We start from the raw sequence: 13,280 nt of genomic DNA on the forward strand, positions 1-13,280 counted from the left end.
TTTTCATTACTTATTCAGGCTCTGCTTCCTGCATTGCAGGAACACACAGCGGAAAGGCGTTTTACTGCTCCTCCACATGGTGCTTTTCTCAATGAAACCAATGCCCTCCTTGTGTGTCTCATATGATCTCAATATTGATTTAGAAGACATAGTAGTTTCACTGAGCCACTAAGAGCTCCTATTAGTGGTTAATCTACAAATTTCTGTGTCAATAACCATACACGCAAGCAAAATATGTGCTACAAATACACTAGATTTACTCTGTAAGAAATATAAGGACCTGATGGGAGACAATGTACCAGCATAAACCCAACTGAAATAACAGCATTGGATGGTCTGCACCTTTATTTTTATGACATCATCAGATATCGTCAATAAAATTCTTAGACAAATGATCATTCATAACAAACGTATATAGAATATGAACTACGGGTAAACAAAGATAGGCACTAAGGTTTTATAGTTTAAAAAAAAAACAAAAACCCTGTTCTGCGTCATAGAAGGCAGTGAAAATGGGAGTTATAATAAACCTGTCAGCAGCTAAGCATATCCTGAAAAAATGCAAAGTAGAGGAAACCACATCTAGAAATACACACAGCTAAAGTTGTGGGTAAATCTCCAATTTTCTTGTAAACGTCAAACTTGGCTCTTACCCTTTTTGGAGTCCCCGATCAGTCCTTTAAATACGACAAGCAGCCTCATTGATCAACAGGGAACTTTGGGGAAGGGAGGGGTTGGATCCACACTTGATTTTAAATTGTCAACATTTGAACATGATTTTATCATCTACTGTTCACTTGTACATGTAACCTTTACTTATGTATTTTTTCAGAATATGCACTCTTCCAATCCTAGAACCCATTAGGCATCAGGAATAACTATGTTGTCGTGTCAGCTAATGTGGCAGAAGTTATCACAAAAGAACTGACCACATAGCATGCATCATTTTGACCACATAGCATGCATCATTTTGCTACACCAATTCCGGAAATATACAAACCCTGCCGTAAAAATGGTAACATAAGCAAAGAGTGCCACTAAGAACTGCTCCCCTTCCGCCAAAGCAACCAGATTTGTTCACAACGCTGTCTTCCAACATTTGGAGTGCTTTCATAATACCAAATAAAGTATTTCATATCTGATGCTTAACTACAGATTATGGTTTCTTTTGCAAACAGCAGAAATGGCAAATGCCAAAAGAAGCAGGTCTATGCATTCTACTGCCACAAATCAGGAGTGTTAAAATGTGCAAATAGCGGCAATGCAGTGCCCTGATTGGCTCCTGTAAATGTGCACTTCAAAAAGAAAAAAAAAAAAAAAAAAAAATCACCATATTCTACAACAGTGCTCTTCTGCCGCCTTATGGTGACTCACATTACTGCATGCCAAATTCAGGGCAGGTACAAAATTTAAAACCTGTCATTTCCATAACAACTGCCAAAAAATGGGTGATTAAACAAAGTTGCAAAGAAAATGTGAAAATGTCTAAAAAAAAGTCTGTAAACATTAAGGAGTGTTTTTCATGTGATTCAGTACTGGTTGTGTTAAGTTCCCTGTGATGGGAAAGTCAAACGTGATTGGAAATTCGGTGTCATCTTGTGCACGGTTATCAGCAGTTCATGAGTTATTGAAGCATTTTCTGTACCGTAGACAGCTGAATCCTGCAACAAATTTGATCAGACACCCGTCATTCTTGTCTCTGGAGTGCCACACTCTCCCTGCCACCTCTAATCAAAAAGGTGAGAATCTCTCAGCAGTCTATATGAATGTGGAGTCCATTGCGCTGGTTTCAGGATTACTCCGAGCTCGTGCTTCAAAAAGCTGCTTGATTAAAGCCGATTTTTCTTGCTCCAGCTGGGTGATGCGGTCACTTTTATCCGACACCTCCTAGACACACCAATACAGACATAATTAGAGACATGGACAACTATGCTCTAACATTTCAAAATAAAGATGTAAATCCATAATTGTAACTAGGAGAAGCAGTAAAGAAAGGAATGTCAGGTTTGGATATTTTGAACATAGTTATATCGGTTCAGCTTGGACCAGTGTAATATACACCATACCTGACCAATGCCCCTGGAAGCTGGAAATCACTGCTACTCCAGTGATCAATTGTTTCTGGGTCCTGTGCTGAGCAGTCAGCCTAATGCACTGTGAACACAGGAGGTCAGCTGCTTGGCATGGCAATAATTCAAAGTGCTCTCTGATTGGAGGATGTGGAGCATGTGATATTGCTGCCCTGCCTATCTGCCTTGTCCAATCAGAGGATGCTTTGCATTCATTCAGAACATGCAAGGCATTCTCTGAATGATACCCATGCCAAGCGGTCAACCTTCTGTATTCACAATGCAGCAGAGTAGCCACTCAGCTCAGGACCTACAAGCAAGTAGAAATTACAGCCAGGTATGGTATATGGTTATGACAAAACGTGTCGGGCGGAGCCTCCCTTTGTGACATCATCACCTAAGAGTTGCCGTTTATGCCGATCTTTGCAGTTTGATGATTTTTACTTATGCTTGAGATTTTAAACTGTTTGCAGATCATTTATTACAAAAAGGAAGAATCGTACTTACAAACTGTCTACAACCATACAAAAATAAAAAATGCCTCTCATAGTGCAAACTAAATTACATTTTTTATTTTTGTATGGTTGTAAACTAACCCCAAGCAATCAGGACATATATAGGAAGACACATGTAGTCCAGTTTGTGGCATGGTAAGCATGCATTGATGGTTTTCAACAAAGCGCATGTTGACCTCCTATAATTAAGGGATCAAAGGATCTGGTAAGCCTCCAATTTGTTCTCACAGTGGTGTAGTGGTCACACAAGTCGGAACGAGGATCTGGGAACAATCACTTAGGGAAGGAAAAGGGGACTGTTTCATATACCTTCATTGGGACTGTCACACATATGATTACTATTTTACATTTATTTATTTTACTTTGATCATTATTTTGCACTTTATGCTTTGGTTATTGGACTGTTTTAGAGCAGTTATTCATTGTATAATTGTATATTTGAGAATTGAGAGATCACTTAGCGCAGCCTCTCTCAACCAGGGTGCCTTGAGGTTTCTTCAGGGGCACCTTGGCAAAAGGTCTAAAAATTGCCCAAAACTTGTATACAAGCCAGCGGGTGGAACAAGCCTACTTTTTAGTTACACAAAGTCGTAAGTTTTCATTGTGCACCATTTAGAACCTTCTAGCCGCCAGAGTCCTGACAACCAATGGCATCGTCAGTTGATAAGCAGGATGTCAGCTGCTTGCACAGCATCCTAGTTTGACCCTCCCCTGCCCCTCTCCATCAGTGCTGGGGTCACATTAGCTCAGTGATGGGGACAAACTGAGGGGGAAAAGAAACATTGGAAAACTAGTCAGTACCAGTGTGCAAAAGTGTGTTTACTGTGGAAGAATAAATCCCCTCTAATGTTGGGTGTCCTACATGTGTGAATGTTGCTGCGTTATATAAAACTAGTAGAATAGTTTTTCACATTTTAGAATGGGGTGCCCTTTTAAAATAATGGACAGTCTTGAGGCACCCCATTCTAAAATGGGGTGCCTCAAGACTGTCATAATTTTAAAGGGTGCCTCAGGACTGTCCATAATCTTAAAGGGTGCCTCAGGACTGTCCATAATCTTAAAGGGTGCCTTAATTGAAAAAAGGTTGAAAAACACTGACTTAGCGCAACACCAAGTATATTTTTTCACTTTTGATATCCTCTTAAAGTATTTGCTGCTCTACTTTTATGATTCAAGCACTTGCTAGGTTTGATTTAGTTATTTATTACATGGTATATACACAGTTTATTCATGCTGGACCAATGTACTATTTATAAAATATCCATACCTCTTCCCTCATCTACCAAGCCGTTGACACCAGAACTCCTAACACCTTTAAACCTGAAGGCTTGATTATATTAATTCAGCCTAGAGCAGACTGGCGATTGAAGTTTACCCATCTCCTCTTGCTCTCCATACTGAATGCCTATGGGAGCCACTCCAGTATCATCCAATTGGCAGGAGGCCCTGAGAGTTGCCCCAGAACAAACCTTAGAATTTAAGAAGAGGAGCTAAAGTCTCTGAATGGACAATGGGAAGTCCATGGCCACCTACTGCCTCTTAATCTCCACTATGATCAACAGACTGAAAAGGTGACACTATCCAGATCCCATAGACGTATACGGCAAACATACGGTTTTCACTCACCTTTGTCAGTAAACGATTCTGCTCCTTTATCATAGTTACAGTTTGCTGCTGGCCAGACACAGTGGCAGCATTGGTCACAGGCGAAGAGTGGATACCAGTCTGCCAATGAAAGTAGAAATATTATTAACAAAATCGATGAAAGCTGTGGGCAAAATCGATCAGCTGTATACATACACTTACCAGGCATTTTATTAGGTACACCTTGCTAGTGCCAAGAAAATCTCCCCCACACCATTACACCAGCATGAACCACTGATACAAGGCAGGATGGATCCATGCTTTCATGTTGGTTTACGCCAAATTCTGACCCTACCATCTGAATGTCACAGCTGAAATCGAATGCCCATTCTTCTCAGACACCAACAAGGAGTTTTCATCCACACAACTGCATATTTTCCCTTTTTTGGACCATTCTCTGTAAACCTTAGAGATGGTTGTGTGAAAATCCCAGTAGATCAGCAGTTTTTGAAATACGTAGACTAGCCCCTCTGGCACCAACCATGCCATGTTCAAAGTCACTTAAATCCCTTTTCTTCCCCATTCTGATGCTCGGTTTGAACTTCAGCAAGTCATCTTCACCACATCTAGATGCCTAAATGCATTGAGTTGCTGCCGTGTGATTGGCTGATTAGCAATTTGTGTTACCAAGCAATTGAACCTAATAAAGTGACCGGTGAGTAGAAGTACTGTTTTATCTGCCAGAATATTTGTAACGGTTTAGCCATGATCTCTCCCCACATGCATTTACCTGGCTACCCCAGGATTTCTACAGATGGCTCAGGCTGCATGCAGCCCACAGACACCCCTGATGTAGTGCAAGGGCCTGCTTGATTGAATATAGAGTGATTGGATAGATGGTGTGTCCTCCTATTATATAGTTTTGGTATATCTAAACAGAGCTTGTACAATCAGATTGTATAGTGTATGGCCACTTTTATACACCTAAAATTACCTAGTTGTGTTTTCAGTGTCATTAATAGTTAACGGCACACCAAACACAGAAAGAAGCACACATTCTGCCACATGCAAAACGGGTGACAAATGCAGCAAATTGTGCAGTAAAAAACCATGACAAAGTGTTCCCATCTTTGCCACGTGTAGCGCCGCCCATTGTAATCAACAGGCTTCCTTATGCGTGTCGCTGAAAAAACGAGCCAAAAAAAAACGTGCTCCCTCTGCTCTCAGTGTGAATGGAGCCTGAAAGTGAAATTGGTGCGTTTACACAAGAACAATGAGGCTCCATTCATGTGTACGTTTCTGAACGCATGGCAAACTGCACAGAAAATGCGTGAATTGCCATGCATTTCAGAAACACGCTGTAAATCTGCATTATGTTTGTGTTGTCATTACATGTTAAAAGGCACCCCAAGTGCAGCAAACACCAAAAACACGGTAACGCACGTGCTTCGCTCCAAAAAAAAAAACAAAAACATGTTCTGGAGCTTTTCTGGGGCAATTGTTGCGTGTATGGCAGCCCATTCAAGTGAATAAACTGTCCTATGTGTGACGAGAAAAAAGCTCCAAAACACCCAAAACAAATGCATGTGGGAATGTGAGTCTTCACTACATGGAGATGTGAATGGGGCCTGACAACTGAGTGTCTCTGTCCACTCCTATGTACTTGTACAAAGATGACCATACACTATGCAATCTGATTGTACAATTTCCTTCAGATTTACCAGAACTATGGAATAGGAGGACACACCTGAACAATCCATTTAATTTGCATCAGACAGGTCCTTGTACTACATAGCTGATGGGAGGAAGGTAGTATTGTAATAAGGGAGGTGTGGTCCAGAGTGGTGAACACACGCTCTTCTGTGATACAAGGAAGTGAAGGCTTCTGGGAGATGGCCTACAGGAAGTGAATGCTGAGTTATCCTCTACAGCAGGGGTCTCTAAACTATGGCCCTCCAGGTGTTGAGGAACTGCAAGTCCCATGAGGCCTTGCAAGACTCTGCCAGCCACATGGCAAGACTCCCAGAGGCATGATGGGACTTGTAGTACTTCAACAGCTGGAGGGCCATAGTTTGGAGACCCCTGCTCATCAGGAAATGATACAATCTGAAAATACGTTCAAACATTCAAATAAACGGACAAAAAAGTAAACCTCCTGTGGATGAGGTAAGTGAGAGAAGAGCACACTTGGATGGCCGGGCTAGAAATGGCATTGGAAAACACTTCTATTTATTATGAAAAGTGAAATTCTACCCGAAAAGGTGAACTGAAATCATTTTACCACAGAATGTGAGCAGGCAGGCTATTATCGCAGAGACCTGCAATGCCTCTTCTGCAATAAAATACAACTATCTGCCTGCCTGAAGTCTCCTGCAGCACGTAGACTGAGCTGTGCATGCGCAAGTCAGCTTACATCATGCAAAAAATTGGCAAACACCCCAACCCATAACTGGTCTTTGCAGCAAGTTGTACATGGAAGGGCAAAACAAACAAAAAAGATTTCCCAGCACGCTTACCAACCAGCCTGCAAAACAACCAAAGTGGCTCTAACAGTTTGCGTTAAAACAGAGGGTTTTGTTTGCACGCATTTGCAAATATGTGTGTAAGCCGCAGTGCCCATGTCAAGGGACCTCTGGAAATTGAGTTGATACCAAAGTATATGCAGAGGTCCCTTGACGTGGGCACTGCGGCTTACACATATATTTGCAAATGCGTGCAAACAAAACCCTCTGTTTTAACGCAAACTGTTAGAGCCACTTTGGTTGTTTTGCAGGCTGGTTGGTAAGAGTGCTGGGAAATTCGTTTGTTTGTTTTTGTGAAGTGCTTTGCCCTTGCATGTGCACCTTGCTGCAAAGGCCAGTAATGGGTTGGGGTGGTTGTCCATTTTTTGGACAGTTGGATTAATTGGGTACAGGGATAGCTGGATGCCTTCACTGCCATTGTACTCTTGCTGGGCGTCACGTGGGTCCCTGTGCCTATAAGGAGTGGTGGGCTCCCTCCACTGCCCTTAATCTATCCATTCTTTTATGTGCTCCTAATATGAAGGCTCTGGAAATTGAGTTGATTCCACAGTATATGCAGAGCTTTCATATTAGGAGCACATAAAAGAATGGATAGATTAAGGGCAGGTATGCCTGGAGGGAGCCCACCACTCTTCATAGGACAGTGAGAGATGAATGAAAACTCCTTCTACAAGATTAGCCAGTGCTCAGCTGAACACTGATAGAAGTCACAAGACTGCTATATACTGCTGATGAGCAAAGATATGTATCAGTTTATATTTACTAAACTAATTGCATTTCCATGTTCTGTGTAAGACTGGATATAGTAAATGCAGGGTCCTGGGTTTAGTGCCACTTCGACTCCTCCTCTTACAGGTTTTTTTTTTTTTTTTTTGCTTTATTGAAGCCATTTATCATGGGGATAAGGTGAAGTATAAAGTGGAACTTGATTTTAGGTATAAGTCTATATGATGAAGTGGAGTGAACTCACTCTGCTAGGAGAAATGAGGTCACCCAGGCACCGGTTCACTTCCTGCAGTTTAATCAGCAACGTATTCGGGGGTCCTCCTGGTTGGGCATCACTGAAGAATTCCTGGGGAGAGACAGAGACTGTTTTAAAACACAAACAAAAAACAAAAAGCAGTATCTACCTTGCAGTAACAATTCTGTAAAAAAATAAATAAATAAAAAGTCAGTTTTAAGAAGTTTTACAAATTGAATGTCATTCTGTTACACTGGGAATGTGAAATGCAGTGTATATATAAAAGTATTATACTTGAAATGAAAGTACAGCGTATTCAGTAAATAAACAAAACTTGCTTTTTAAAATATGTGATGATGCAGAAGCTGCAGAAAGTTTCTGGAATGAAAACTCTGGGAGGGAAAGGCTACTTGCACTTTCATTATGATCCTCATCATTTATTTCCTAAAAGTATTTTTTAATGTCTTTAAAAGGCACCTGTGGCATGCGAGGATGTTTAGTCATTCTTGTAGCATTTGGAAAAGAATATTTCTTCTCACAACATTTGCAAAATGCTCTCAGCAGAAATTGCACTGTGGAAAGGTTTCCAAAAAGAAAAAAACAAAAAACAAAAACCGTTTACTGAGCAGATTATAAGCCCTCCTGAGAATTTACCCCCCATCCTGACCAGGCCATTTTTTGCATTGCGGCACTGCGTTATTTTAACTGACAATTGTGCGGTCATGCAACACTGCACCCAAATGAACTGTACGTCCTTTTTTTCCCCCACAAATAGAGCTTTCTTTCAGTGGTATTTGATCGCCTGTGCATTTTTTATTTTTTGCGCTTTAAAAAGAAAAAAAAGAAAATACCAACAATTTTGAGAAAAAAAACATTTTTTACTTTTTGCTATTAAACATATCCAGTAAAAAAAAGTTAAAAAAAAAAAAATCTAATTTCGTCATAAATTTAGGCCAAAATGTATTCTGCAACATGTCTTTGCTAAAAAAAAAAAATCCCAATAAGTGTAAATGAATTGGTTTACATGAAAGTTGTAGCGTTTAAATGGCGGTACATATACACACACTAGGATTTTTAGTTACACTAGTAATGGCGGCGATCAGCGACTTATAGCGGGACTGCGGCGGGCATTCTGACACTGGGAGGGAACTGACTTGTTCTCACTGACATCCCCAGTGACACCAATACAGTGATCAGTGCTAATAAAAAGCACTGACACTGTACTAATGGCACTGGGCAGGAAGGAGTTAACATTTGGGGCGATCAAAGGGTTAACTGTGTGCTGTTTTATATGATGTGCTGTGTGTATGCTTCACTGTAAGCACACTGCTTTGCATGTATTGAACTGTATTGTTTACAAACAGTTCTCCCCCATGTCAGGGATGCTCAGCAATCACCGGGCACCGGCGAGCAATCACCAGTTGGGACCTGGTGATTGACAGCCGATGCCACGAATGGCGGTGCGGGTAGGGTGCATGCGCGCCCTCTACCTGCAATGTATATATACGTGATTTTGTGTGCATGTGCCGCCTTGTAACAGTATTTCTGCTATAGGGTGGACGGGAAGCAGTTAATCATTTAAATGTTAAAAAAAAAAAAACTAAATTTGTCAGACAAAATTTACCCCCTTACCTGTGAATGAAGCCCTGAGAAGAGGTCAGAAACTATCATCTGCTGTATCCCAAAAATTACCCAACTGCAGGAGGTACGAGATGGAGCCCACAAGCAAAGTAAACTGAAGCTGTTCCCCTGCAGTGCCCCCTAGTGGCAGAAATGCATTTTTTTCCTTTGTGAACTGCATTGAGATGCACAGTGTTACTTGAATTGCATTCCAGTATTTGCTTCTCTGAGAGAACTTGCAATAATTTTAAAGGATACGTTTACCTTTTGTAACAGGTTACAGGATATACCCATATTCAGGGTGTAGCAGGTTACAAAATGGACCAGCCCCAATCCCCGTTGTGACAGCCAGCAGGGGATCTTCTCCCCTCTGCTAGCTGTCACAATTTTTTTAAAAAGTGGGCGTGTGGGGCTCCGCCCGTCCGACACCATCACTCATTCAAAGTATTCTGTGAATGAGAACACTACAGGTTCTGACAGCCTTTGCAGCTGTTGGTTTGTAGTTCTTAATGAACTACCATGATGCTGTGGAGTATTATGGTAGTTCAATCATTCCGCGTGCCTGTACAAGAGGTTTGTGCACACAGATACACTGACAGGTCTGCAGAAGACCTGCATGGCAAAAGTGATCTACTGATCGCTGGAGCAATGCTTTAAAGGCTCCAGAAACAAAAAATAATAAATGCACATTTTTTTTTACCTGCACAAAACTGTGCATTTATTATTTTTTGTTAAAAGGTGAACTTATCCTTTAAGACTTTACATAAAGTCTCAGAAATTTTTCATTAAAAAGGTATTCATGTCATATAGCTTGAATACCATCTCATAGATATATTATTTATTATTGTAAAAACATATTTCGCACTCCTTTTTCAATTTTTTCCCAGTAAAAAAAACCCTTTGGAAAAAAAACAGAATACATTTTTTTCCAAGGCCTTTCCATCTCTAGATAACATTATTTGACACAATACAGCACTCTGCACTGAACAGCATTGAATTTCTGGCATGGTCAAGGTTTCTTGTAATTGTTTCAAACATATACTACCAAAAGCTTTTTTGTATATATTTTACAGTATGCAGTAGGAAGGGATGGAAATGGCATTAGCAAAACTGGGGGGGACCCTTGAAATAATAAATGAAAATGGCATGAGCAAAACTGGGGGGACCCTTGAAATAATAAATGAAAATGGCATGAGCAAAACTGGGGGAACTCAACCTAATATATAAAAACAGCATGAGCAAAACGAGGGGGGGGGCGGCCCTTGACCTAATAAATGAAAATAGCATGAGCAAAATGGGGGGGGGGCCCTAACCTAATATATAAAAATTGCATGAGCAAAACTGGGGGGGGGGCCCTTGACCTAACAAATGGCATGAATAAAACGGGGTGGGGTTGGGTAGTCTTAACCGAATACATAAAAACAGCATGAGCAAACCTGGGGGGGGGGGAGAGACCTTGACATAATAAATGATAATGGTATGGGCAAAACAGTAAGAATTTTAACCGAATACATATAAATGGTATGGACGAAATTGGGGTGGGGGACCCTTAACCCAATAGCTGAAAGTGATATGGGCAAAACTGGGGAGATCCTTCCCTTTATAAATGAAAATGGTATGAGCAAAACCGGGGTCTCTTAGCCTAATAGATAAAAGTGGCATGGGCAAAATTGGGGGAACCCTTAACCTAATATTTAGTTGTGGACCCTTTAGGAGGCAATTACTGCAAACAAGCGAATTATGTAGCTCTCAATGAGACTTCTGCACCTGCCAAAAGCTACAGCAGTGTCGGGTTTGAAAATTTGCCTTCTCCAGACTGCATACAGCATTTCAGCTCCTTTCTGTACAGGATTGATAAGATTCAGATTGTGGCTCACAAAAGGCCACTTCAGAATGGTGTGTTCCTAGATTTTCTTGGGTGCCTTTAGCTTGTATGTGTTGGGTCATTATCCTGTTGGGAGGACATGGAGACAGAGCTTTCTGACAATGGACAGTATATTTTGTTCCAAAACGTCTTTGAAATCCTTGAGTTTTCACTGTGCTCAACAATTCCAGGGCACCCCTTGGCAGATGCCGCAAAGCAGCCCCAAAACACATGTGAGCATCCTCCATGCTTCACAGTAGGAACAGTGTTCTTTTGTTTTTTTGAAAGCTTTAATTTTTTTGTCTGAACATAGAGCCGATTTGACTTGCCAAAAGCTCTGGTCTTGTCTCATCTGTCCATCTAGGACATATTCCTCTGGATCAACTGTGGGTATAGGATTAGAACTTTTTTTTTTTAATGGTTGAACTGGATGGACTTTTGTCTTTTTTCAGCCAGACCAACTATGTAAAGCATTGTAGCTTGTCAATATTTATTTTAGCAAATGGCTGTCTGGCTTTTCATATTGTGCTTTCAACAGTGGAGTTCTGTGTCTTCTGACTTTGAGCCCATTGATGCGTAAAAAGTGGCAAATGGTGTGATCAGACTCTGATGTTCCTTGACCCTGGGAGTTCAGCATGGATCTATTTGGAATTTTTCCTTTGCTCTTTGTCTACCATTTACAATATCCATCTGTGGGTTTGATTTTCTTTTGGTGGCCACATCCAAGACGATTGGCTACACTCCCATGGAGCTTAAAACATAATATTTGTAACTCTAATCACAGGAACATCACATTGCTTACAGATGGTCTTATAGACGTTACCTATTTACCCGTTTTGCTCACCTACCTTCTTTCCCAAATTCCTTTGGTGCTCTTGCACAGTATGTATCTGTTGGAGGTACCAGTCCCGAGCCCTTTCCACCATCTCCATACCTTGCAGAAGTAGATCCTTCTCGTGTTCCAGCTCCTTCATCCTTTTTAGCTGCAGACAAACATTTACGCTTAATTGGCATTGCAATCTACTTCTCAAAGGCCACAGAGTTGATCAATCATAAAACATTTTGAAAATGAAGAGCTCATACATATGGATGCAGAGGGCCTTACAGCATAAAAACAGCCCCACTTCCCGGTCACAGGTGTATGGATATAAGTAAGTACCTGTAGGAATGTACTAGGCTCAGACATACGTTTACCTGTGCACAGCCACATACTGTCACTGATCTGTACAGCAAGCTGTATGCAAAATTTGTGGCCACCAGGCACATAAATACAGCCATTTTTTTTCAAGAGTACTGCCCCTTGCACTTTGGATCAGTCTGTTGGGACTTGACCTTGGACAAGAGAACCAAGATCAGGCAAATGGACATGGCTGCAATGTCAGGATACAGGGCAGAACTTGCGAGGGTAGAATAAGGCCTTAGAAAGGGCTTCTAATCTTTAAAGTGGTTGTAAAGGCTGAAGGTTTTTTTACCCCCCCCCAAATACTTACCTGAGCCTCATCGCAATCCAGCGATGTGAATGACAGCCTTGGCTGTCCTGGGTCTCTGCCCCCTCATTTACTGAGAAAGCAAGCGGGATCAATTGGCTCCTGCTGCTGTCAATCACACCTAGTCAGCCAATGAGGAGAAAGAGAAGAGAGGAAGAAGGGGAAGAGACGAGAGGGGAAGAGACGAGAGGGGAAGAGACGAGAGGGGAAGAGACGAGAGGGGAAGAGACGAGAGGGGAAGAGACGAGAGGGGAAGAGACGAGAGGGGAAGAGACGAGAGGGGAAGAGACGAGAGGGGAAGAGACGAGAGGGGAAGAGACGAGAGGGGAAGAGACGAGAGGGGAAGAGACGAGAGGGGAAGAGACGAGAGGGGAAGAGACGAGAGGGGAAGAGACGAGAGGGGAAGAGACGAGAGGGGAAGAGACGAGAGGGGAAGAGACGAGACGAGAGTCAGAGAAGAGAGACCGACCAAGCCGTAGCTCCATGTGTGAATGGACACACGGAGCAGCGGGTGCCCCTATAGCAAGCTGCTTACTGTGGGGGCACCAGACAGACAGAAAGAGCCAGGAGAGCCTGTGAGGGACCCAAGAAGAGGAGGATCCGGGCTGCTCTGTGCAAAACCACTGCGCACAGCAGGTAAGTATAGACATGTTTGTTA

At 41.9% G+C, this 13,280-nt stretch overlaps 1 protein-coding gene across 1 annotated transcript in view; it reads right to left on the reverse strand.

Annotated features, from left to right (window-relative positions):
• Positions 1–327: 327 nt before the first annotated feature.
• Positions 328–13,280, reverse strand: part of SAPCD2 (suppressor APC domain containing 2) — a 36,910-nt gene continuing 23,957 nt past the window's right edge. The window contains exons 3-6 of the mRNA XM_089675061.1: positions 11,984–12,118; positions 7,661–7,762; positions 4,211–4,309; positions 328–1,887 (exon numbers count right to left, since the gene is read on the reverse strand). Coding sequence (XP_089531187.1) covers positions 1,759–1,887; positions 4,211–4,309; positions 7,661–7,762; positions 11,984–12,118 — 465 coding nt within the window. The 3' untranslated portion in view covers positions 328–1,758. The remainder of the gene's footprint in view (positions 1,888–4,210; positions 4,310–7,660; positions 7,763–11,983; positions 12,119–13,280) is intronic.

The sequence above is a fragment of the Staurois parvus genome, unplaced genomic scaffold (assembly GCF_062004578.1).
Source record: "Staurois parvus isolate SC_StPar_1 unplaced genomic scaffold, SC_StPar_1.0 ptg000154l, whole genome shotgun sequence".
Taxonomy (NCBI): domain Eukaryota; kingdom Metazoa; phylum Chordata; class Amphibia; order Anura; family Ranidae; genus Staurois; species Staurois parvus.